Source organism: Numenius arquata, chromosome 1 (genome assembly GCF_964106895.1).
Source record: "Numenius arquata chromosome 1, bNumArq3.hap1.1, whole genome shotgun sequence".
NCBI classification, from domain to species: domain Eukaryota; kingdom Metazoa; phylum Chordata; class Aves; order Charadriiformes; family Scolopacidae; genus Numenius; species Numenius arquata.
In genome coordinates, this window is record NC_133576.1 from 119,445,573 (window position 1) to 119,469,777 (window position 24,205).

Here is a 24,205-nt window from a genome sequence, read left to right on the forward strand (position 1 = left end):
ACAAGTGTTTCCTGATGATACACAACCTTACAGAGTATCATTTTCAGAGTATGTGTGTTTCCTTGTGTATTGTCTATGTTGTAGCTAGCAACCATCAAAAAAGTCTAAGAAAACTCTGACCGCTCATGTTAGCGGAACTGACACCATTTTCCTTTTAGGTAACGCTTTTCCCTTTAACTTGATTTGACACAACTAGAGCAGAAGCTCAGTGCCAGTGAAGTCCTAGGCTAAAATATACAGTACTTTGCTCCATTTTCCTTCTCACCATTTGTATTGCTGTGGAAATCTTGTTACTATCACATAGAAAACACTGTTTTTAGTAAATGGTCTCTAGAGAAGTTCTGCATGGCCTAAAACCCCAAGGAATTCCCTTGGGAAAGCTGAGGAAAGGTATGTTCTTCTCTGCTTTACAACTTCCTACTAAAATGGATGAGATTGATTATAGAAACATTAACAAAGTTAATTGAATACCAGATGACTAAACTGTCTGCTGAAAGCTTTAAGTTATTGAAAGATGCGTGTTAGTAACATCCATGGTGCTGTTTATAGAACTTGAAAACGGCTTGAAGTAAAGCAGATCTAAAATAACCACATGCTAAATATGTATTACTTAGCAATAGTTTTTTAGAAAACAATAGCTGCTTTTCTTGATGCAACTTGCTTTATTCCTAAGTTACAGGGGAACATCATCCAGTCCAGGTATACTATGCCATGTTTGTTTCTCCTTTAGCAAATTAAAGAGCTGTTACATCTCCAATAACTTCAAGCAGAGCACCTCTTGCATAATTCTTGAGAGAAGTGAGAGGTGGTTCGCAACTGCAGTATTAACTTCAAGACCGTTGCTATTATGAACCCTGGTACTGGCATGCAGATGATCTAAAGATATATTTCTTTGCAGGACATGTATCTACAAAGAAGGAAGCATGTTTAAGATTACTCTTGATAATAGAAGAACTGGAAAATAAAACTTCCACTGTGAATTATTCCAGAACTTACTTTATAATTGTAGGCAAGTGTTCTGACATACTCCAGCTGGAGCAGTGTTGAACACAGTAGAAGTTTTCTAAATTCTAGAAGACAAAACCTTAATTCTGTTCATGAATACTTTTTTCATGTGAACTGGTTATAACTCAAGGTTAAGGTATTCCAGTCCTGGTGGGAACAAAGCTTTCCTGGAGGACCTGGTAGCTGAGTTCATGCCCTGCATCTCCTGTGAGAGCATGCTGTGCTATGTCTGTTCAGACTTTTACTTTTATGCGCCTTTAGATTCACTCTCAAGTGCATTGCTGTTGAACAGTGAAGGCAGCTAATGAAAAGAGTGCAAGAAAGAATGTATTTTAGGTAAAAACAACTCTCTTAGCAAAGCTTCAAAGTCACTGTTTATATCACTTGTTGACAATTCTCAACTACAGAATTTCTCATTTGGTGTCACTTTTGATACTCGGTTTGTGAAGGTAATCCTGTGAACAGGATGTTATCCGAAGAAAATGATCGTGAGTCACTGAATCTGGGGTGGCTTTTTAAGAGCAGACTTTGCATTTCAGTGCAGGCAAAAGTCCAAACTTGTCTGCTACTGAGCGAAATATGGGCCTTAACTTCTCAGATGTTCAGTTTGTTAACTCTTACTTTGAGCCTATGCCTGTAACAATAACACTATGTGCTCTGTAAATGACAAAGTTTGGAGGCTTTTGGTGAGGTTCCTTTTCATTCTGAGGAAAGCTGTCTTTCAAATGTCTCTTAGTTGAAAACTGCCACTTAATACAGTTGGGGGGCACAAGGAACTCTGTAAGGATACTTAAACTTTGACTTGTGACTGTCTAAGATTAGAATCACAGAGGGGTTGAGGGTAGAAAGGACCTCTGGCGACTGTAGTCCAACTCCGCTCAAGCGAGGTCAGCTGCTTTAGCTCAGTGTCTGCCCTTCTGCTAGATCCTAGTCCTACAAACAATGTGCAGAATCGGTAGGATGATTCTTGGCTGTGACCCTCAGTATTGCTTTGGGTTCTAAACTCGATACAATGAAGCCTGTCTGGTGAAATTCTTCATTACAAACCTGCTGTTTCTCATAGCTCGTGGTTCTGCTGTCTTGGTGAGGTGCTTAATTGCTCTATTATCACTTGTTCTTAAAAATGGAACACATGTTAGAGCCATCAACCGCTTCACCAAGATAGACAGAAGTAGTAACTAGCTAGCTAGTCTACTTAAGAGAAAAGTACAATTTCAGTTAGAGTTCTCTTGTGACTCCTGACAGTTGGCAAGCATCCCAACTGACTCATCTTTAAAAACACTACAGAATTCACAACACTTTATTTACTTAATCATAGAGAAGCTATTATTATTACTGAGCAGACATTAAGGAGACAGATGTACATGGGAAATGTCATCTTTGCAGGCCCAGTGAAGTAAGGGTATTAAACTATAATTCCATGCTTTTCAAGTGATAACAAATGCAATGTGAATTTGTCAGGGCATCAAGCCTGGCTTCTCTTAACGATGAGAGAAAGCTATGATATTTTTGTCAAGCTTTAATCCCATCTTTTTTTAGAAAATAAACTTGTTAAATAGTGTGAAGTAAGAGCCTTGAAGAAACGAATGGGCTTTATAAAAGGAGTTTATAACTCGTCTGACTCATGGGACTTGTAAAGCACAGTGGCAAACTGTATTAGACTCCAGCAGTGAGTGTTTCATGCCTCAGAGTTGAAGCCAGATGTATTGGACATTCCTTAAATTTCATAAGGATCTAAGTTCCATAAAAACAGGTAGCAGTTATAGTGTTTTACTCTAATAATCATGTTGCTCTACTAGCTCTATCCCTGAGTTTGTTGTGTGTTTTTTTTTGTCAGGCTCTTTTGTTTACTTCTTGGTGTTTTCTGCTCTGCTCAAGTTGACTGAGACTTTTCAAGGTTTCTTTCCTGAAGATGAGTGGAAATAATCATTTAATGCCATGTCTTGATTCTGTTCCTGACAACTTTTGGCCAGGACAAAAATTCTGCGTTCTCTTCTCCCTGAAGTACAACTTACCAAGCTGAGAGCAGAGTAGGTGGTGACATTAGCAATGGATTTTCATGATTTTTGGTTGGGGGGAATACTGTGAAGAGGCAGAGCTCAGGAGATAGGAGGTAAGCCAAATGATGTCTTCAGCTAGTGAAGAGAGCTGCTCTGCTAGCACACCAAACCTATGCTAGGTTATTCTTGTAGAATCAGTTTCCTTTTAACTAGTTGTCTTGACTTCTAAACATGACATGAATTTACATTCATCTGTATAGAGGATGTAAGTGTGAGATGATACAGACTTAAGACTGATGTAGCTAGATCTGAAATCTGATGTAGCTAAACATACTAAATGAACAGGCTATGAGGTACAGTGGTCTACTGTTAATATGCTCCTTGAAGCATGAATAGTTTTATCCAAAGTAAATTGCAAGGCAGTGTTGCAAGTCCTTGGGTGAGTAACAGAAGATGCAGTTCTTGTGGGAGAAAAACCTTCCCAGAGTGAAAATTTGGTCTGCCCTAAAATGAAGTCAGTGGGACTGATTCCTTTGAATACAGGTAAGTAGACACTGCTGAATAAGAGCTGCTCAGACTTCAGTTTAAAATTCCACCACTGGTGAAGTTAGTCAAATCTGTGCTGTTTTTATCCATATCCATCAAACAAGGAGCAGAGATGAAGTGGCTTTCATGTGGCTCAAGTGATGGTCTGCATGTGTTGATGTCATCTTGAGGGGGATGCCTTCTGAAGGTGGTGTAGCCTCTGGGACTCCCACCCTCCAGGAGCCCCTCATAAGCTCAGGGCTCCTTAACCTTTCTAAATGTGGGGAAGGAGAGCATCAACAGCCAGTAGCAAAGGTCACTGTCTGCAGGCTTCTGACTGTGATCTGCTTAGTAATATGGGAGGGGGGTGCAAGGCATTCCTGATGGGCAGGATTAGTGGATAATCTTCCAAAATGAGGCTTATTCCACTAAGAGTTGAGACAGCTGACTTGAGCCACTTTCAAAAAATAAAACCTTCTTAGCACAAATGTTTCTGCACTCACAAGTCTGCTTTGAAAATATTTCAGTGCCTCTAAAAAAAAAAAGCCAGATGCTATTGTCCTTGGGGCACCTACCTTGGAGCAAGAAGTCAAGAGCATAGTGCAGTAAGTAAACCTAAAGTGCTGAAGTATTTATCAGCTGTATAAACTCAGTTAATCCTTAAAGTTGTGGGACTGCTTCATGATACTTCTCAGGGAAGAGACTACTAAGCAGGAAGACTTCAAGTGCCAGAGAGTCATGAAAAAGTGAAACAAATAAGGTCTTTGGAAAAAAAAAAACCCTCCAATTTTTACAGCTTTGTTCTAGAATAATTGCACTTCTGTTCTGGAGCTTGACTAGGAAAATAGATGAAAGCTGCTTCCTTGCACTTAGTGCTCTTATAAGTACTGTTGTTTGATCTCCTTTGCAGTTACACAACATGAAATCAATGAGAGAGAACAGCAAGTATCCAGTCGTGCTCTTAGCTCTGTTTTTCTGAAGGGGAAAATACCCACTCACAAGGTTGAGTAGTCCTCTCTGTTGTGGCAAGTTTCTTCAGGCTGAGTAACCGAATATAGTATTATAATGGCATAGTCTTGCATAATGTATAGTCTTACATATTTCACTTTCTAAATTTGTATCCTTTTTCACAAAGTAAATACTAGCAAGTTGGCATATTTTTGCTGTCTGGGTTAGTGTCAACTGAAAGAAAATCAATTTATTAGCCTCACACTTAAAAGTTCAGCTTAATGCCTCCAAAGTATGAATTCACAAGGCCCAACACATGCTTTGGGGAAAGAGACAGTGCCTTTGAAAGTATTTTAGTTTAATTACGTTAGTTTTATTGGCCAGGGTGCCAATACTACTATGCTACTAGCATTGCAAAGTTGGGGTGTTGTGTTTTTTTTGGATACTGGACTACGTCGTAAGATGAATGGGTAATGTTGCCCTCCAGTGGCTAACGTCTAGAGGATTCAGAGCCTGGTTGCACTAGCAATAAAGAATCAATCATTCAGAAAGTCTGGGATTTAGGAGGAGGATGTTAATGTAGACCTATAGTCCTTTTTTAAAAAAGACAAGTACTGGTAATGTATACTGAACACTTCAGTTCTCACACAAAGGTAGTATTAGGACTGAAGCTTTTCCCTCAAGCCGTAGTTGAGAAGGACATCATTTCAGGAGGCTTTCCTCTGCTCGCTGACAGTCATCTTTCTTTTTTTTTTTTTTCCCCCATTGTCTAATCAGGTTGCAGTTTGTTGCAGTATAATCTTAGCGTTGCACAGAAATTGGAAGTAGCGGCTGCATTTGGCTTTACAGTAGTTGCTTCTCAATGTTATCTTTGGGTGGACTTTTCAAATAACCATAAAATATCACTTTCACTAGATTCTTATGAAACAAGTTGTCTTATTCTCATCTAAAGCCACCTGTGCTAGTTTGTAAATCCATGGGTTATCTCATAAATGGGTAATTCTTATCTACTACACTTAGAGCTGAAGTAATGTATAGTATCTCTGTGGCTCAGAATGGAAAAGGAAGGCGACAAATCTGTTTCCAGCAACTCTGGTAATATTCCCAGGCTTGACAGGGAAACGGCTCCTTTCCCTTAGATTTTGCCTTTCTCTTAAGGCAAAGCCAGACGATGCGGGCCGGAGCGTAAGGGGCCGTGCCCGTGGGGACCTGCCCGAGGCCGGGTGGGGATGCGCTGCCCCGTGCGTGGGGATTTGGGCTCGGGTGGCACCACGGAACCGGAGGGACCCGGAGCGCCGCGGCAGTTGCTGGCCGTTACTGCCGCCGCCGCCCGCCCGCACTCCCCCTGCCCCCCCGCGGGCTGTCCCGCACCGGAGCCCGCGAAGCTTGGAGGCGGTCCCCGCCAGCCGGTTCTTGGCGGGGGCCGTTCTGCGCCGGTACCGGCCCGGGGCGGGCGCGGCGCTGCCGGGGGCGGCGCGGGGGTCTGCGCCCCTCCCCGCGGCCCTGGGGCGGGGCGGGGGGCGCGGGCCCCGGCGCTGTCCCCGCTGCCAGCTGGCTCCGGGCGGGCCCCGCCGCCCCCTCCCCGGCCGTACGTTATTTATCAGCCTCCGCCGCGGTAAACACCGGCGAGGGCGCGCCCGCAGCCGCTGCTCGCCGCCCGCCCCCGGCCCTTCCCCGCGGCTCGGCCCCGCCGGGAGCTGCCGCGGCCCCGGGAGCTGCCGGGCCGGCTCCGGTGGGCGCATCCCCTCGCTGATCGCATCCCCTCTGCGCTCTCCCCGCAGGACCTGTCTGTTCCCCCTCGGGCTATAAGAAGGCGGATGATGAGATGTCCGGAGCCACGTCCTCGGCGGATCTGGACGAGGCACCAGCCCGCACCATTTACTTGAACCAGCCCCAGCAGAGCAAGTTCCGCGACAACTGGGTCAGGTACGGAGCAATCCCCGCTTCTCCCCTTCCCGGCGGCAGCCTGCGCACCCTGCAGCCCTGGGCAGGGAGGGCTTTGGTCCCTCTCCCCCTCTCCTGTCCCTGCCCAGACCTGCTTCCAACACAGTGGGCTCTGCTCTTGTTGAGGCAGCGGGGTTCTTGGGCAAGAGTGGGTATCAGGGTCTGGATGGCAACAAGGAGGGATCCAGAAGCTCAGCCCTTGCTGCTGTTTATATCAACAGTAGTGAGAGCAGGGAGCTCATGGAGCTGCATGGGTGAGATACTTAAAAAAGGTCTTCACTTGTGGCTCTAGTAGGACCATGGAATTTTGGAATAACAGGTCCTAATCCAGTATTCATGGAGACATAAGGGTTAACCCAGGAAAAGCTATTGTGGGATTTGGGTAGAACTGGCTATGTAAACTCCATGGAGCATTCTCTTGAAAAGTAGCAGCATCCAGTTGTAAGAATAACTAGACTAAGTGGGGGGAAGGCAAAAAAAAAAGTATAGGAAGGAAGAAGAGAAAAAGTAAGTCTAATAGGACAGAAGTAACTACAGAGTTTACAAACTTGCATCCTTATGCATACAAGACTATGGTCCACTTCTCTTCTTTAATTGAAGACCAAAGGGAGTTTTCATAGAATCATAGAATGGTTAGAGTTGGAAGGGACCTTAAAGATCATCGAGTTCCAACCCCCCTGCCATGGGCAGGGACACCTCCACTAGACCAGGGTGCTTAAAGCCTTTTTCTTTGTCATTTGGAGCCTTTCATTGTAGGCATGTGTGTTCAAGACTTCTGTTGGTATCATTAATGCCTTTGTTGCAGTTTAGAAACACAAATTATGTGCATTGAAGCATGGAATATAAGGATGCATAACATAAGCAAGTTGTGGCAGTGCCTGCCATGCTTGCCCTGCGTTAGCTAGGTGAACAGATGGCTCCTGTCATGACTGAGGAGAAGCATTATTTAGCAGGCTTCTGTCTGTTAGTGCGGATGTTTGGGTTATTGTTCAAAGAATGGTTTACACAATGAGTGCCTTTGTGAAAAGAAAGGAACTTTATATCCTGCTGAAACGATGATTTCCATTAGCTGGTTTATTGTGTGTATTATCAAGGGCAATTTTAAGAATATCCTCTGGAAGGATGCTGGTGTTCTGGATAGTGCAGCAACTTATACAGGATTTTTTCTTCAACTTTGACTTATTATGTATTTGTGTAGAAAAGCCTATGGTTTAGGAGCAGTTAAAGTGACAGATTTTCTTCGTGTCTTGCTTTTTGTTATGTGGGCAGCAACATTGAGTGTTTTCTCACTTTATTTTTATTTTTCCTTGACTAATTTTGAGCTGAGTTCGACCGTTTTCTATGGATAGACTACTTGTGCTTTTTCTGCTTTACAGAAGGAAAAGCAGGGAATGGAGGGTTGGCAGAATCTCCAGTTTAGGTTTTCTGTAGGGGTTTCTGTTCTGACCTGGCTTAATTTTATGAAAAAGTTGTGTGTGACTCGGTGACCAAGAACTTTTCCTGATAACCCTATTGGCAACACCTGAGCAAGCTGTTGTGTCCAAATTGTTGTTTGGAAGCCATTTCCTGATAACTGGAAGCTTTTCAATAGTTTTTTTGCAGCTTTGCCTCCTGACAAAGGCAGTTTGAGTCACAAGGAGTTTTGGTGTGGGAGAGACAGGACAAAACACAGGTGTGGTGGTGGGAGAGGTGTTTGTATCACCTGATGAAGAATATTAGCTCCCTAGTGTTGTTTGGAAATTACGTTCACTTTATAATAACTTGCTCCTGCACGGTAAGAAAGCTTTGATTCCTTTGACTTTTAAAAGGGTGACAGGCTTTGGCTGCGAGTTCTCCATCCTCTGGATTAGCTTTCTTCCCTCAGCCCAGTGGGAATAAAGGCAAAGGTGATTTGGGCTTGTAATATCTAAGTAACAGTGCCTTGTGTGGAGTATGAGTGGTGACTTATTTACTCACTGGCTTATGTATATTAGAGATGCTCTTGAGGAATTGCAATTCTGCATTGTCCTTGGACTTTCTTGCTGTGTCCAGCTTGTGGATTTCTCAGTACTATTGGATCTGAAGGCTTTTTGTCTCCATAGGAAGCATCGGTGTACCACAGCACAAGGCGCTGTGTAAGCAGATGAGCACCTCTACGTAAATTCTTTATGGAAATTAAACTGAAGGGGGTAATAAAACAACTTGTTGTAAAACATGTGACTCCTAACTGTCACTTTTTTGGTAGTTGTCAAGGATCCTCTGAACAACAGTGGCAATTTGTGGATGTTTATAGGAAGTTTTCCCCTATTACGGGGTAGTGTGGAATAGCTTGCTCAAAACTAGGTGAAGTACAGCAAGAAGTGGAGGTGCAGAGGGTGGGGGAAGGTAGGTCAGTAGTATGGGTTTTTGTCGATGTTGTTCTAAGCATCTTGAGCTCTTTAACAATGCCTCTCTCCCCAAAAGAGTTAGAAGTGATTTCCTAGGCTTGTTTCTGTGTGGGAGCAAAAGGAGAAAGTACCAATGTTTTTTCATTTTGGGCAAGTTAAGCAAAATTGATAATTCGCTAATACCACTTCTACATAGCTTTTGCAACAGCACTATATACTAAGTGGATGGCAAGATGGAGTGAGGCATTTACACTTCCAAAAGTCTTAAAGTGTGAGTATGTAGAAGGAAGAACTGTTCTCTGATTTTTGTTGTTTGGTTCTTTCTTTTTTCCTCAAGCTTTCTGGTGTAAATAAGTGAGATTATGTGAACATGTAGAGCAATGGCTAAGTGTTTTTTTTTTTGTGCTCTTCAAACTTTGTTGTACATTATTTTAAAGCCTTGCGCTGTAAAGCTGCGGTGTGGGGTGGATTTACCTTGGCGCTTTACAAATGCATGTATATGGCTCTCACCATTCTTTATTACATTGCTGCAGCAGTGATCCCTTCTGTAGGAACACAACAGCTTCTAATGCAGGTAGAAGAGATTCATTCTTTCTGTGTTAAGTTTTAAAAACTTTCTGTATGTGTATATCCTCAGACTTCCTAACAAAAGGCACATGGTGTTCCATTTTCAGTTGAAACATCTTAGAAGCTTTAAAAAAAACCCCAACAAACAGAATGTAACTATTTTGTCTAACATAACTGTAGTTGTGGTATTAACTATATTTGCTTTTGTGAAAGCTAACTAGTACTTGTTTTGATTTTTTCAGTGTACACAACTTAAATATTTATCTGTTTATTAATAGGAGCATTTCTGTATTTAATATTAAACTTTGGTAAGAAATCTGTTTTGAAAACTTCTAGCTGCTGTGCACACAGTTTTGTGCCACTTAAGGCAGTAATTATAATCTATTCTTAGGCATTCTACATTTGGGGTATGAAGTCAAGAACTGGCTTTCATCTAAATACAGTTCCTTGATGTTGTTTTTTTAATACAGGAATCGACTCAGTGGCTTCTACTGGATGTGTAACACTACCGAAAAATTCTTCCAATGCATGCAGTAAATATCACCTGTTCAGTGATTTGAGGTCCTCAGTTGTTGCATATCTGTTAATGTTGATGCAAATGTAGTTGGGACTTCTGGTTTCTTGATCCAGGAAGCACAAAAGTGCTGAAATAACTTTTTTTTAAGAACACCTGCAGTTGTCTCCAAATTTTCCTCATACATTGCAGTTGCTGTTGCTCTATGTAATATTTCTATATTCAAAGCCTGTTAATGCATCCTGGTGCAAGTCTTATTTACATCTGAATCAGGACTCCCAAGTTCAACCTCCGTATGTGGCTTGAGGAGGAGGTTGGGGCAGAGCAGCAGCCAGGAAGGGCAAATTTCTACTTCTATGCTCTTCAACAAGAATTTTGGATTCAAGATTTATTAAAGCTTTCTGTTCAGAACAGATTTGGTGGCTTGATCTATTAGGGAGGTCCTAAAAGATGCATTCCAATATCCAGAAATTTCTGTGTTAAAAGACTTGCCTTTCATATAAGTAAAAGCTGAATTGTGTTAAGAAAGGTAATGAGCAAGAAGCCTTTGGTTTCCAATTCAAATTTGTACAGGGTCTTGAAACTCAAGCAAACAGAGAAGGAATTTCTCATTTAATAAGGCAGAAGCACCACCACTGGGAATTTAGCACTGAAGACTGTAACAAGGCTTCTAGTTGCACCACAACAGCACCACAGGCTGTTGTTTATCTGTAGTCCCAGACTGTCCCATGAAGGCCTGCAGGATGCTTGCTGGTGACAAGGTTGTAGCTGCAGTCTGGATTCTTCTTTAATTTCAGCTGTATGTTGCAAGTGAAAGCAAAGTGCATTGTGTTCTTGGCTTGTAAATAGGTACCGTAGAAGCCACTCATGATTTAGAGAATTTGGTGCCTTTTTGAATGGGTGAGAGGGTTCTCACTGATACTTAGTGAGCCCCTGCTGCTGAAATATGAGTTGCTGGTATCAGTAGCTAATTAGTATTGACCCTTGTAACAGGGTGTTGTGGCTTGGGCTGATATGGAGTTGACTTTCTTGCTGGCAGCTGGTATAGCGCTGTTTTTTTGGATTTGGGGTGAGAATGGTGTTAACACACTGATGTTTTTGGTTGTTGCTGAGCTCTTGAGGCCTTTTCTGCTCCTCACACCATCCCAACAGAGAGTGGGCTGGGGGTGCACAAAAAGTTGGAGGGAAAAGCAGCTGGGACAGCTGACCCCAACTGACCAAAGGGATATTCCATACCATGTGACATTATGCTCAGTAAAACTGGGGAAGGAAGAGGAAGTGGGAGATGTTTGGAGTTACGGTGTTTGTCTTTGCAAGTAACTGTTGCACATGATGGAGCCCTGCTTTCCTGGGGATGGCTGAACACCTGCCTGTTGATGGGAAGCAGTGAATTAACTCCTTGTTTTGCTTTGCTTGTGTGTAGCTTTTGCTTTACCTGTTAAACTGTCTTTATCTCAACCCATGAGTCTTCCTTATTTTTCCAATTCTTCCCCTCATCCCATTGGGGAGAGGGAGAAGGGAGTCAGTGGCTGCATGGTCCTAGTTGCCAGTTGGTGTTCTCTGTGATCTACTGCTGAAAATGTGAATAGTAGTCTACGTGCAAGTGCATTTCTCTGCACTTAAGCTGTAGAACAGCATTCCTCTTGCACTAAAATGTACCTTTGTTCTTTAGGTAAACTTGTGTTCTGTTCTTGGTAAAGTTCAGATGTGGTGGCTGTTTATTATAGTGTTTGGATTACATTTGGAAATTTCTTCTGTTGTCATGCAAACAGATTGGTTGCCTGACTGCAGAAAAGCATTTTCTTCAAGGGGATGTATTATATTTTGAATGGTACAAGTGTAATCGTGTATTAAACTAATCCTCTGCTAACTCTTTTTGGTTCTAGATAGATCTTGTTCTTAACTAAAAAGAAATACTCAATGTTACGTATTTCTTGTAAAACAGCAAATAATTTTCCTGCAATGCAGGAAATAGTTGTTGATAATGTTCCTGACAGTGTCATCTATCACAGTGACAGAGGCTTGGGTGCAACTACAGAAGGATTGTTTTAGCCATTAAAACTCACAAGAACTAACTGGTATTGTATGCCTGGTGTTGATGTTGTGTTTCCAGATTGTGCCGATGTATTTGAAGTTGCTGCATCTTTGGTCTTAGTGGGCTACTCCTTGGGCCAGAGCACCTGGACAGTTAACTCTGTGATTTTGCCTAGATGAAATGTACAGATGAAAAAAGAGCAGATGTGAGAGAGTTCTAGTGCCCTTCTACCTGCTGCATGCTGAGCTCTTGGGCATACTGAAATTGGTTTGGGTGTTTTGGTTTTTTTTGACATCATGATGGATTTCATACATCATCAGTAGCAACATAGCAGGGGAACTAAACTGGGTCTTTTTCATTTTTTTTAGATAAAGTCACTGTTTAAGTGACTCTCAGACACCAGAGCCAAAGCTTAAGTGGAGTCTGACTTCATGCAAACAAAGCTGCTTTCCCATGTATTTGTTGAATAAATGTTGGCCTCTACTCAGTGGTGTATATTCCCTTGTGACTCTGCATTTCTACTTATTCTTCCACTGTTGGTGATCTCTGTACAGAGAAATATGTGAACAGGAAGAGACTAAATGTTTTTGATTCTTCTGTAGTTTGAGTGAGAGTGGAGTCAAAGCAGGTGTCTTTCAGGACTTGGAGGTGGCACGTACAGTAAATCACACTTCCTGAAGTATCTTGCTGCTTACAGTTGTGTGTATAGCCTTCTGCTTAGTGCTACAGACATCACTGACTGCTGGTGGCCTGTAGAAAAAGGTAGAAGAGTAAGAAATCATCTCAAGTTGACCTCAGTAGAGCTTAAGAACTATAATAGCAGCTCTCCATATAGTTTCTGTGGACTGTGAAGACACTTGCTCAGTTTTGAGAGAAGTGTAAGCATTCATTTTCCCTAACACCCCCTGCTTGTTACTAGAAAACAGTAGCCGCTTAAGTTGTGGTGACACTTGGAATTTAAATAATGACTTAAAACTGAAGTTAGCACTCCAGCTTTTAGACAGCTAGGTAACTTCCGTGCCTTGTTTTGATGTGTTTTTTTTCAGTCATCTTCATATAAATGCTGTATGTTTACTGTGAAGCCTATTTTGGGTTTGCACAGTAACTAAATGTGGTACTAATTTTCCTTTATTTGACAGTAATATTTCTGGGTTAACTGTTCCAGTCAGCTCTCTTCTATTAAGTTGTTCTTGCCAGCAGGGCTACTGAAAAGCAAGGGCATATTTCTATAGTGATGACCTGACAATATCAGAGCATGCTGAAACAATATCATGCCTACAGAGCTTTTAGTGCTGTTTCTAAACAGGCTTTGTCTAATGTATTTGTTACTGAAAAATAGCCAGGAGTCTGTTCCTCTTTCTGTAGGGATTGCATGAATAGAGAACAAATGGAAAGGCGTTTTCTGTTTGCATGCATTAGGAAAAGGCTTCAGGGTACAGTATTTGGAAGCAAAAATGCTATCACTTCTATTAAATGTGACCATGGTCTTGTTTTTAGGTTAAACTGAGCGTAAGCAGTTGTGCTAATGCCTGCTCTGTACTAAGACTCCCATGAGCACTACTGTAGGAGGCCTTTCTAGTGGAAGTAATACTTGCTTTGGCAACACCAATTACATTAGTTTTTGTAGTCTTTCCCTGCCTATGTATCGCAGAAGTCTTGCTGATACTGGGGTGATTTGGCACAAGATACTGTAGATTAGGAATTCTGAAAAATCATCACATGGGAGCTGATCTTGCTGAACTGGAGAGTAATAAGACTGTCATGCTTCGGTGGACAACAGTTCATAATGCGTTTTCATGTATTTTTGGCTTAACAATGGTCTATACAAAGATAACTAAAACAAAGCACTCCAAGATAAGCTTGTTGCTGATGCAGCTTCTGAGGAAGTGCAGATAGCTTATCCAAGCTGAGTATGTCAGCCTGAATGTCTTGCTCCTGAAGTGGAACCTGTGCATTAGGGTAGATAAAACTACTTGCCAGCAGAAGCAATGATAATCAATGAATATTGCACTTACCACCCTGCCTCTTTATTAGGCTTTGGTGTGGGATGCAACGCTAATGGTGTGCATTACTATAAAATAATGATGTAAGAATATATTTGAGATGTCTGTGCTAATTTAGATTTCCCCTTGTGTAAAACACTGCTAAACTTCAGTGGTTGGTTGTCTAGCTGACAGCTTGTCTGCTTATTTTTTCTTTTTTTTTTTTTTTTATTTGGTCATGTGTGAGGTCTTAAGTTTAACTTGAAACAAGCTCTTCTTCAGAAGAGCTTCAGTGTCTTATTATAGTAGACCCAAACCATTCTGGCCCACAAAAACAAAATTCTGGTGGAACTTGGCCTGCAGGGGAGTTTGTGGGCTGGCTTGTTTATGTCCTGACTCTTAAACCTGTATGAAACAATCTATTTCTCCCAAAATCATGTGATTTGAGAAAACAGGGCTCAGAGATGCTAAGATATGATCAGTTCCTCCTGTTATTCCCCTCCTTTGTAACAAGTCTTCCAAACAGGTCTTCCTTTAGTTCCTTCTGGTAGGAGCCCATCCTGTCAAGGAAGGAATCCTTGTACTAAAGGAGTTGAGGGGAAGTGGTGAGGTCTGTGAGGTTCAAACTGTCCCACTGGTAGGAGTTTCACTAGGTACTGGGCACTGCAGTTTGAAGCAACTATAAATGTTTTCTGTACACTGCTGAAGTTCAGATAGATTAATACATCTGAATACTCCCAATTGGTTTCACAGTCTGTGTGGATAACTTAGGACAACAAATTTGTTGCTCTTACTTGCTTGGGAAAATCTCTTGGGATGTGATGTTTCAGTGGCTAGACAGAATAATGTCCTTCAAACAAAGTTATGACCTGTTCTGTCTTCTGACAATATAGGAACTTGTATATGCAAGATGTAATTTTAACTGTAGGGGAATGCAGGAAAAGGTGGAAACAGAACAGGCACTTGGACTATGGACAGTGATTGCTCCAGAGCTGGATGACAGATTTCTAATGTGGTGGCTCTTGGTTCTTTGCCTTGCTCTGGTTAGGTGTTTCAGCTTTAAACAGTAGTATCTTGTGGAATTAGTCATGCACTTTTTACTGTGCAAGAGCAAGTCTTTTTGCACTCTATTCTGCCCGGAGCTCAGAGTCTCTCTAAAACTGTGGAGTATTTAAGCATTGCATGCCCTTTTCTTAACTGATGGAAGCAGACAGGCCATATACAAAGCAGTGAAGCCTTTGTTGGCTGAAGTCTTCCTCTGCAGGAACTGTAGTCTCAAGGATTCATCTGTCAGCAAAGCTCTTTGGTGGGATTGGGGGCTGTGCTAGATCAGGCAGAAACTGCTGCCTGGTAGAATAAACCAACATGGGTTGTTTAGGACCTAGTTTGCAGTCAGCCAATAATCATTGCGTAGGCATATAAGTAGTTGATCCATATAAACCTTCATGATGTGTTCCTTTAGGTATCTGTAATCAGTTGATTTTTGTGTCTCTAAGTTTCATGATCAAAATAGGCCATCTTCCTTATGTTGCAAGGAGGTAGATGATCTTTCAGTGTCATAAACATGCAGCTGCTCAAAAGGTTGTTCACGACACCTGTATTTGTAACAACCTAGCTAGTATTCTGCATGGCAGTGGTGTTTGTTGGTGAGACGTTCCTATGAATGAGCTTTCTCTGTACCCACTGTAGTAATTGCCTGTTGGTTTTTGTGTTTATGTAGTCAAGTATCACTTAGAATACACAAAGCTTGCTGCTGTGCCTCCCACAACAATGGTGACTGTCTGGAAGTAGCTTGTATTCTTACTGCTTCTGTACTTGAGAGCTATAGCAGCACCTCTGAAGACGGTGCCAATCTTGCCATTGAAAGTGTCATGTGCCTGCAGGACCTTAGCATACACTGAAAGCAAAAGTTCCACTGAAGACAATATTTGAGCACTTAATTCAAGCAGATAATCTTGGGGGTTTTATTTCTTTTTCTTCCCTCTCAGTTACAGGGCATCTGATCTTTTGTACATGTTAGTGAAAACAGAGCCTCCTTGGTGAGAAAAAAGTTCAAGTCCTTAATGTTCCCTTTAATTACCCAGCGCCTCTGCTGTGGTTCGGATGTCTGTGCCTGGCTTTCTTACTAATTGTCCCTGCGATTGATGTGTGTTAAAAGCAGTAACATCAAGCAACATTAATTCTTCACCTCTCAGATTTGAGAGCGTTTGAAGTATGTGAACTGTGGAATGGATAGATGCGGGTAAATGCTGCCTAGGAAAGGGCAGTTTGTTGTACTTGTCACCCCTGGAAATGAGACCACATGTCTCAAAGAGGTGCTGTTTTCTTTATCACGATAAGCTTGAAGGTGAAGTTCATCTCAGAGTCGTCCATCTAAATTCTCAAGGAAGGAGTTGGAAGTGCTTTAGATGGCTGACTGGGGAGATGTAAAGCTGTTTTCAGCTGCACGTTGCCAGCACACGTACACTTCTCAAGGCAGTAACCTCTCTGCCTCTATTATTGGCAGCCTTTGCCTCTTTGAGTAGAGTAGAACATGACTTTAGGAAAATGTTTTGGGGAAACAGCGAGGATGGCAGCTATGGCAGTTGTCATGCAAAAATTTCATGTTAATAAATGGAGGAACTGTACTGGAAAACAACTACTGAGTTGCTCAGTGCAGTGTTTGCTAGTTTTCATTGGAGTGTTATGAAAATAAATAACTAATCCTTGGTACTTCAGTAGCAGGGTAGTGAGTTAAGGTATGTGAATTACACTTTTTTTTTTCCAAATTATACAGTGACTGCTTTTAGGGAAACCTCTGCACTGCCCTAGAAAGACTGGGGCCAGACTCTCAGCAGTGCTGATGTGTCTCCCAGCTCATTTAACAGGGTTTGGTAGCGTTCCTCCTGACTTGCACAGTGGTGTGTAACTTGAAACATGACTTACTTGAATTAAGTTGCAGTTATAGAGGAGACATCTCTTTGAATGTTTGCACACCTGTTTAAACATCAGACTTGTGCAGTTAAGCAAGATTTGCACAGTTAACAGCTGTTGCTTTAGGAAAAAACAGTTTGTTGTTTGGCTTCCCGCATGTGCTTCCTTCTTCCCCCTACCACAACCTGTTGTGTGAGCTGCTGACCTGGTGTTCTTGGAATTCGGTACCAGGCACTTTGAAGATAAGATGGCTCTGATTGGGGCTGGTCAGAGGGCTAGCCTTTGCAGATACTAGTCTTTAGTGACTAAAATTGTGCTATGAACGAGCTGACTGAGTTTTGTGCTTGCTCACCTGTAGATTTTAATTTCTGAGCTTTGTTTATCCTGAAGTCATCTACAACGCATCTATTTGTTGGGAGGGAGCACAAAGCTTATTTTTGGTTTATAAGGATTATATTTGTCCTTTAGAGAACTGTTCTTCAGAGCTATTCCTCATAACACAGGCAACTTTCTCCATGTTCTATATTTGTCTTTATTGTGTGATCTTTCTAATGTTGGCTTTTAGAAACCTACATGAAACTTTTTGGTTATAATCCCAATGTGATTTACCAATGAAGTACTCAAATATCTTCTAACCTGCAGCACAGCCAAGTACAGCGTGGTGACATTTCTACCTCGATTCCTGTATGAGCAGATAAGAAAAGCTGCAAATGCATTCTTCCTCTTCATTGCCTTACTGCAGGTATTGTTTTATTGGTTTGTCTTGATTATAAAATAACTTTTACTGCATTATGGTTTCAGTTGTTATGCTTAACTGCAAAGAAATTCCTAGACATATTTTAATAGTAATATTAATGAGCTTTGTACTTTATAATTTAAACTAGAAGGCAACTTGGAGGCTTTTTATGATGTAGTTTGTAAAATGAAGCTACTCTTAATAAGTAAAACCAAGAAGTGGTAGCATAAAACATGGAGCTATTGACCATGCTGAGAAAAGAATGTGTGGATTCTTATGAAACTCCTAACTGTTTAGATAGTCCAGATTATCACTGCTTCCAGTTAATTACATTAGCTGAATGCTTTTCTTGTGGAAAGAGGAGAAATAAAAGGCATGTACAACAACTTTATATTCTAAATTTATGATAGTAGTTTCTTCAGATCTGCTGAGAAGGTTAGGCTAGTTTGCCCATCGAAATTTGATGTCAGTCAGGCACAAATAAGAAAGCTCTGCAGTCTCTTTTCTGAGAGCTTTGCATCAAGTTCTGAATTTCCTAGAAACTAATTCTAAATACAAATATAAAATGAATATCTCTTTTCCCTCTGTTCACAGCAAATTCCGGATGTCTCTCCAACAGGAAGATATACCACCTTGGTGCCATTGCTATTTATTTTAACAATTGCTGGCATCAAAGAAATCATAGAAGACTATGTGAGTATGACTATGTGGAAGGCTGTGCTAAAGACAGTGTTTCAGAAAAGCCATATAATGCTACAAAGCTGTGCATCTCTGAAATCTATGGAGTCATTGCTGAACAGCAACAAAATATCCTTTTGACTTGCAAAGCTCTGAACTTGGCTAGAGTTTCTGTAGCACACTGAGATAAATTGAGTGTTTTCATGATAGATGGTGAACAAGGAAACAATAGAAGACAGGATACTTGTTTTTACCTCTTCAAACGTGTTTATCCATGCTTTTGTTAGAAAGGTCTGGCTAGAAAGACACTGTAGAGTCCTGACAGATATGATTTTTTTAGTTGGTCTTGAAAATGGGTGCGAGGGGAAAGCAACTTTAGCATAGGGCAAACTGTTTTGGGCAAAATCTGCACCACCTTGGATACTGTTTATAATAAAGAGATCTTGCTGCTTCTCAGAGTTCTGATGAATAAAATAATTTAGAAAACAGTCTAAAACAGCACATAGAATGTATAGCGCCACTGTCATCGAAATATGTTGTTCCTCACTGTTCCCCTTGGTTTTCCTTCCCCTAAAAACAGTTTTGGAGACTTTGGTTATTTTACTGTTGATCCAGGCTTGAGCCTGTTTTAAATTATTTGGATTTAGATGATCTGTGTGGCTTTAAAAAAAGTAAAAAAAACATACAGGCAAAAGTGACCCAGTGTATAATCTTGCAGTTTGTCATGTTTCTAGCTCTGATGGTTTTGGAATTTGTAATGAGGTGTAATGAAGTGTTTTGTTTTCTTGCAGAAAAGGCATAAGGCAGACAGTGCAGTGAATAAAAAGAAAACAATAGGTAAGACTAAGCAATCTTGAAGTGAAATATTTAAAGTGCAGATAGTGAATACCAGAACGCTTACTTTTGAACAATTCTGTTGCTTAAATGGTTGTGATGGTGGAGAATGCATGTCTTTTTGGACTAGGTAGTTACTGGTGTGTTAGGATTTTACTTTTCCAAACGTTTCAGACTGATGCTGGTGTGGGGGGCATTATTAGAATTTTTAAGTTCGTGTAATTTCAAAGTTGTCCAAAGTTAAACAGTTCTCAGCTTCTCCAAGAAAATTAAGCCATTTTCTCCCCTGTGAAACTCTATCTTGATTATTCTGAAAAAAAAACACCCACCCACAACAACAAAAAAACCCAAACAAAACCAAAACCGAAGCAAACACCCCTCCACCCAAAAAACTAAACCAACCAACCAAAAAAACCCAACAAACCCTTGAAATACTAAAAGTTGGTGTGAAAGAAATTTTAAGTCACTTTGATAAATGCTGCTGCCCTTAAAATACAGGAAGAGTTCTCGGCATTTTGTGGATTTGCTTTTCTGAAGCATCACTGAAGGATTTTAACACTGACATCCTCTGGATGTCTACGTGTATCCTTAATGTATTGACCCTACCCGACACTGAATACCTACAGATATCACTTTGTTTTCTTTATCTCCCTTAACTGAAAACAGAAAAATCTGAAGAGTTCATTGCTGTCTGCCCTATGGTCAGTTCGTGTTGCAGTCGTGGGACCTCTGTGTTCCCATCTTGGATGGCTCCTTTGCTGCTCCTCTGTGGGGACCTGCAGATGAAGTAGAAAACACAGGGCCTTGACCTTTGAGTAGAGCCCCTTCCTCCCAAGCATGTTTAGCTTAAGTGTCAAAAAGCTAGAGAAACACTTAAAGAAACGTGGGGAATGGAACAACCTGCTGGCTCCATGCTTCAGTTAACAGGCTAAAATGTTTGTAGGACTACTTTCAGTGAGTTGTTTTTCCTTCATGGTTGAGAAGTTGATCATTGGGATTGTATATTAATGAACACCAAAAAGCATTGCATTACCAGTTCTTCAGGGTAATTTCTCTACAAGAGTCTGGGAAGATATTTCAAGTGTTAGGGGAGAGTTTCAAGGGTCATGTTTCATTAGTCATGAGAAATCAGCAATTAACTGTCTGTAGTGCAACAGGTCTTGTTATAGATCGTATGAAAGACAACTCTTTCAAAGGTCCAATAGGCAATTCTAATTCAGTTGTAGTCGGAGAACATGTGTGTTAGTGCTTCAAGGAAAATTTGTCACAGTAATTGTGGAGAGACAACCTTAAAGAATATAAGGTATTCTTATGGAGCTGAGTGAAATTTAGGTCTTGAAAAATTTAGTTCAAGTTTTATTTTTTGTTTTAATACTCTAAATACTATTTTCAAAATTATACTTAAAACTGTACCCTCATATTTCTTAAGAGGAAGGCTAAAGAGGTTTGTTCTTGAGACTTGTATTACGAGAATGAAAAGCTAATTTATGTTCAAGGTGGGATTAAGATAAACTTGGGTTCTGTGTGTGCCTTTAGGTTCCTCTTACAGCTGAGTGAGGTCAATGGAATCAGTGTAGAGAGCAGTTCAGCTGACTGAAAAGCAGACATTTACTGGCTGCTTAGCTATGTCCTGAACTACGCCAACTGCAGTGACCAGATTGCTTCCTTCAGTAACATTCATGTAGGCTTTGCACTTATCTTCATGTTTATTTTTTTTTAAGCAGCAGTGTGTCTTCAAAGCATGCTTCCTCTATTAAAGTTCCCATTGAAAAGATTGGTTTGCTTTGCAGAGTGGCTTTGGTATGTAGGGATTGGAAGAAACTAAATTGAAAGTTCTGCTCCAGGTGAGCACTTTACATCCCCATTAGGAACTGGAGCGTGTTAGGCTCTGAGCCAGCGTTTCATGTTTTGGACACGTGGTCTATAGGGAGATGACGTTGAATCCAGGGACCAGATTAAATGTAATCCCAAGTGAAGCCCCTGAGCAGCATGTTGCATAGATGTAGAGAGCTCAGTGATAACTCTGCTGATGTATTGATCCTCTCAGTGTCAAATTACAGAATAAGCCATGAGCATTTAATACTGTATGGGGTGCCCTTGAATAGTAGACAAGCACAGGGCTAGCAAACTATTGCACAAGACTGATGGGAAATGCTAGCCCTTCAGAAGCAGCGCTTCAAATCACCTTACATAGCTAGGTGTGAGTGACAGCATTAAGTCCTGTATCTAGAACAACAATACCCTCTTGTTTAGTCTTAAAAGTCTTAGAAGGTTTATATCGAAACTCTGTTTTTGAGTAGAAGCAGTCTTTTTAGGTACTTGTTACTTCAGCCAAATACCTTTTGTCAATGAATAATTCATCAATTTTATCCTCCTATAAATATTATCTTTTCTATCCTTTGGAGTACTCCTATAAAACTGGGTTAAGCAGAATAGAAGGTGCAAAATTGCAACCCCAAAATTTGTGAACTGTTATGTGTGTAATTGAGGTTTTCTCTTTAGATTGTGGAGTTACAAGTTGGGGAAAAAAAAATTAGTTTCTTCAGTGATTTTATTGGTTAGTTAATTTTATTAATTAAATTTGGGTGGTACAGAAGGCAAGGCCGGTTTAGTACCTTGTTTCCTTTTTTGTTTCAATGTGAGCTTCAATGTTTAGGATTCTCCTTATGCCTAAGCCAATCTTTGCTTTTCAGTAGGACTTTGGGCCTGCTTGACAAATAAGCCTTAGTCCTGTAAGGGCAGTTTATATGGTAGTGAAGGTGGAGGTGTCAAAACATAATGAACAAAATGCAAGGAAAAGAGTGAGAAATAAAAATTCTGTAGTTAAATCACACATAGAATAAAGATGCTTCCTGATTGACAGTGGGCAATAATGCCCTTACTTGTCTGGGAAGTGACCTTCCTTAAAACAACGCTGCCCATCTGTGTTCGTATGAAATGATGCCAAGAAGAAATCAGGCCACCAACTGTTGCCTAGCAGGTGATAAAAATCTTATAATAAATACTAAGGGCAAATTCTTCCTCTTTCTTGGATGCACATGCCTACAGCAGTGAACTAAAGTTTGGTCCCAGCTTCTGAAAAGTACTTTCCTGATGTGTGTATTAGTTCCCATTCTGGTCAGTGTTCACTACTGCTGGTATCGTTTTGAAATTTGTCCGAATATTGGGTATTTATTCTAATACAACTTTAAACTTTCTTTCCAGTTCTAAGAAATGGGATGTGGCAGAATATTATGTGGAAAGAGGTAAATCAAATTTGGGATGGGAGGGAGTGGAAGATGTTCAAGAAATACTTTTGCTGGAATAGATTTGGAGGCCTGGAGTTAATGCACAACATGTGATAATTCCCTGTGACTTGGGGTGGGAGGGATCATTTCTGTTACAGTAGTGGAAATTGCCCTGGGCAAGGCACCTGAGTATCTGCCTTTAAATTCTAGTACTATGTTTTTGTCAAATGCTAATAAACTATTATAAGTGTTCTTGCTTGGACAGTTAATATGCTCCAGGGTGTAAACAGTATTTTGTCTTCAGTCCACGTCTAGAAGAGTACCTTTCACTGCAATGCTGTGCCTCTCCTGAAAGTCAAACAGAGCTTACTTTGCTAGCTGTGCTGACAAGTTCTTGGGTTTTGAGGCTAATTAGTAAGCTGTTTGCTCGGGTAAGGAACACAAGCCCTGCTGCTACCTCAGGCACTCGGGAGGTGTTCTGTGAAGCCCTGTGCCAGGACGTGGTGAGCTTTATTTCTAGAACTTGCTGAAATACCTCAGGATGGATCAGTCTAATCATGGCTCTTAATGCCTTTTTAAGGACAAAATTAGCCTTGTTAACTAATAACTGAGGAAAAGGTACACCCTTTAAAACCTCTGGGAAATGAGACCTGCCTCAAGACCTAAAAGTATCCTGCTGAATTGTTAGGCTATAGTAGAAGTTAAAGATTGTCAGGGATTCTTATGGCTAATACTGATGGCTGTTCATGCTGTTCCATGTCCTATTTGTAGTGAGGACACTGAATTGGAAGATATTTAAAGCTGAGCCTGGAATCTAGTCTTCTTATATCCTTAAGCATTTCTTGAATTGGCCTGTGTCTGCATCTGCACATTGTCCAGGCTTGCATTTACTGTTGGGGAGTAACGGTTCTGCACTACACACCTTGTTTACTTTAAGGCAGACTTCTGATCTCTTTTTGTGCTGAAATTGGTAGGGAATTTGTTCTTAGTGGGGTCAGAGTAAGACTAATGATTATGCTGATTCAAACATGCCATCTGTTTAAGTTTTTACAAATTAATGTGTTACAAGTACTTTAAGCCCATTTCAGATTCTCAGCAGTGCACTGGTGCTGAGCAGTCTGATGGTCATCAGGCAAGCCTGGTGTACTGTTTTGAGAGTGTTACCTGGTCCTTCTTAGAATGAAAGTCCCACTTATGTGTGACTCCCGTTAAAGGAGCTGTAAACTTTTAGGTCTTCAGTATTCCAGAAGTTAGGACTTTGCACATCTCACGTGACTATAGGTCAGGGAAGAACTGTGGGTGGTACTGTTTATCTGTATAGACAATACTCCTTGCTAGTGACTAGTACAAGTAGTGCATCTAAAGAGGGCTAAGGGAAAATGATAGTGATGACTGGGTAGGTAAGTAGTACGGAGAAGGAACAGGACAAACTCTTGATACTTGAGGAAAGTAAAGTTTAAAAGTCAGTTTTTTACTAGAAATTTGGATAATGGCAGGATTATAGGAAAAAAAACCTTTGCTAAATAAGCCACAGAAGTTAACACTTTCTAATTGAGTATATCTATATTGCATTCAGAAAGGGAAGGCTTTGATACTTCCAGACTTGCAGTGAGAAGTACTCTGACTTTGAGAAGCACTGTCTGTAGTTGTTTTGTGCATGATGCTGTTCTTTTGACTGGATGAAAGAAAATAACAAACTAACATTCCACACAAGCGAACTCTTTGTTTTTTCTTTTTCCATGCTACTGTACTCCTGCCCCTGACTCAACAGGTAGCAGTAGGCGATATTGTGAAGGTCACCAATGGGCAACATCTTCCAGCAGACATGATCATTATATCTTCCAGGTATCCTGAATGGGTGTGGAAATGATGTATCTGATGAACTGAGGTGCAGAGGACTCTAAACTCTGTATTTGCTAGTAATAAAAACA

At 41.0% G+C, this 24,205-nt stretch overlaps 1 protein-coding gene across 3 annotated transcripts in view; it reads left to right on the top strand.

Moving 5' to 3' along the window:
- The window catches only part of ATP8A2 (ATPase phospholipid transporting 8A2), a 341,299-nt gene that overhangs the window by 36,567 nt on the left and 280,527 nt on the right, over positions 1 to 24,205 (top strand). For 2 of the 3 annotated variants that reach the window (XM_074153982.1, XM_074153972.1), the window contains exons 2-7: positions 6,260 to 6,404; positions 17,442 to 17,541; positions 18,130 to 18,228; positions 19,005 to 19,050; positions 22,252 to 22,292; positions 24,046 to 24,119. In XM_074153982.1, the coding sequence (XP_074010083.1) occupies positions 6,304 to 6,404; positions 17,442 to 17,541; positions 18,130 to 18,228; positions 19,005 to 19,050; positions 22,252 to 22,292; positions 24,046 to 24,119 (461 nt within the window). In that variant the 5' untranslated portion in view covers positions 6,260 to 6,303. Of the gene's footprint in view, positions 1 to 6,259; positions 6,405 to 17,441; positions 17,542 to 18,129; positions 18,229 to 19,004; positions 19,051 to 22,251; positions 22,293 to 24,045; positions 24,120 to 24,205 lie in introns of those variants that run through there. The other variant, XM_074153990.1, reaches the window with a different exon arrangement.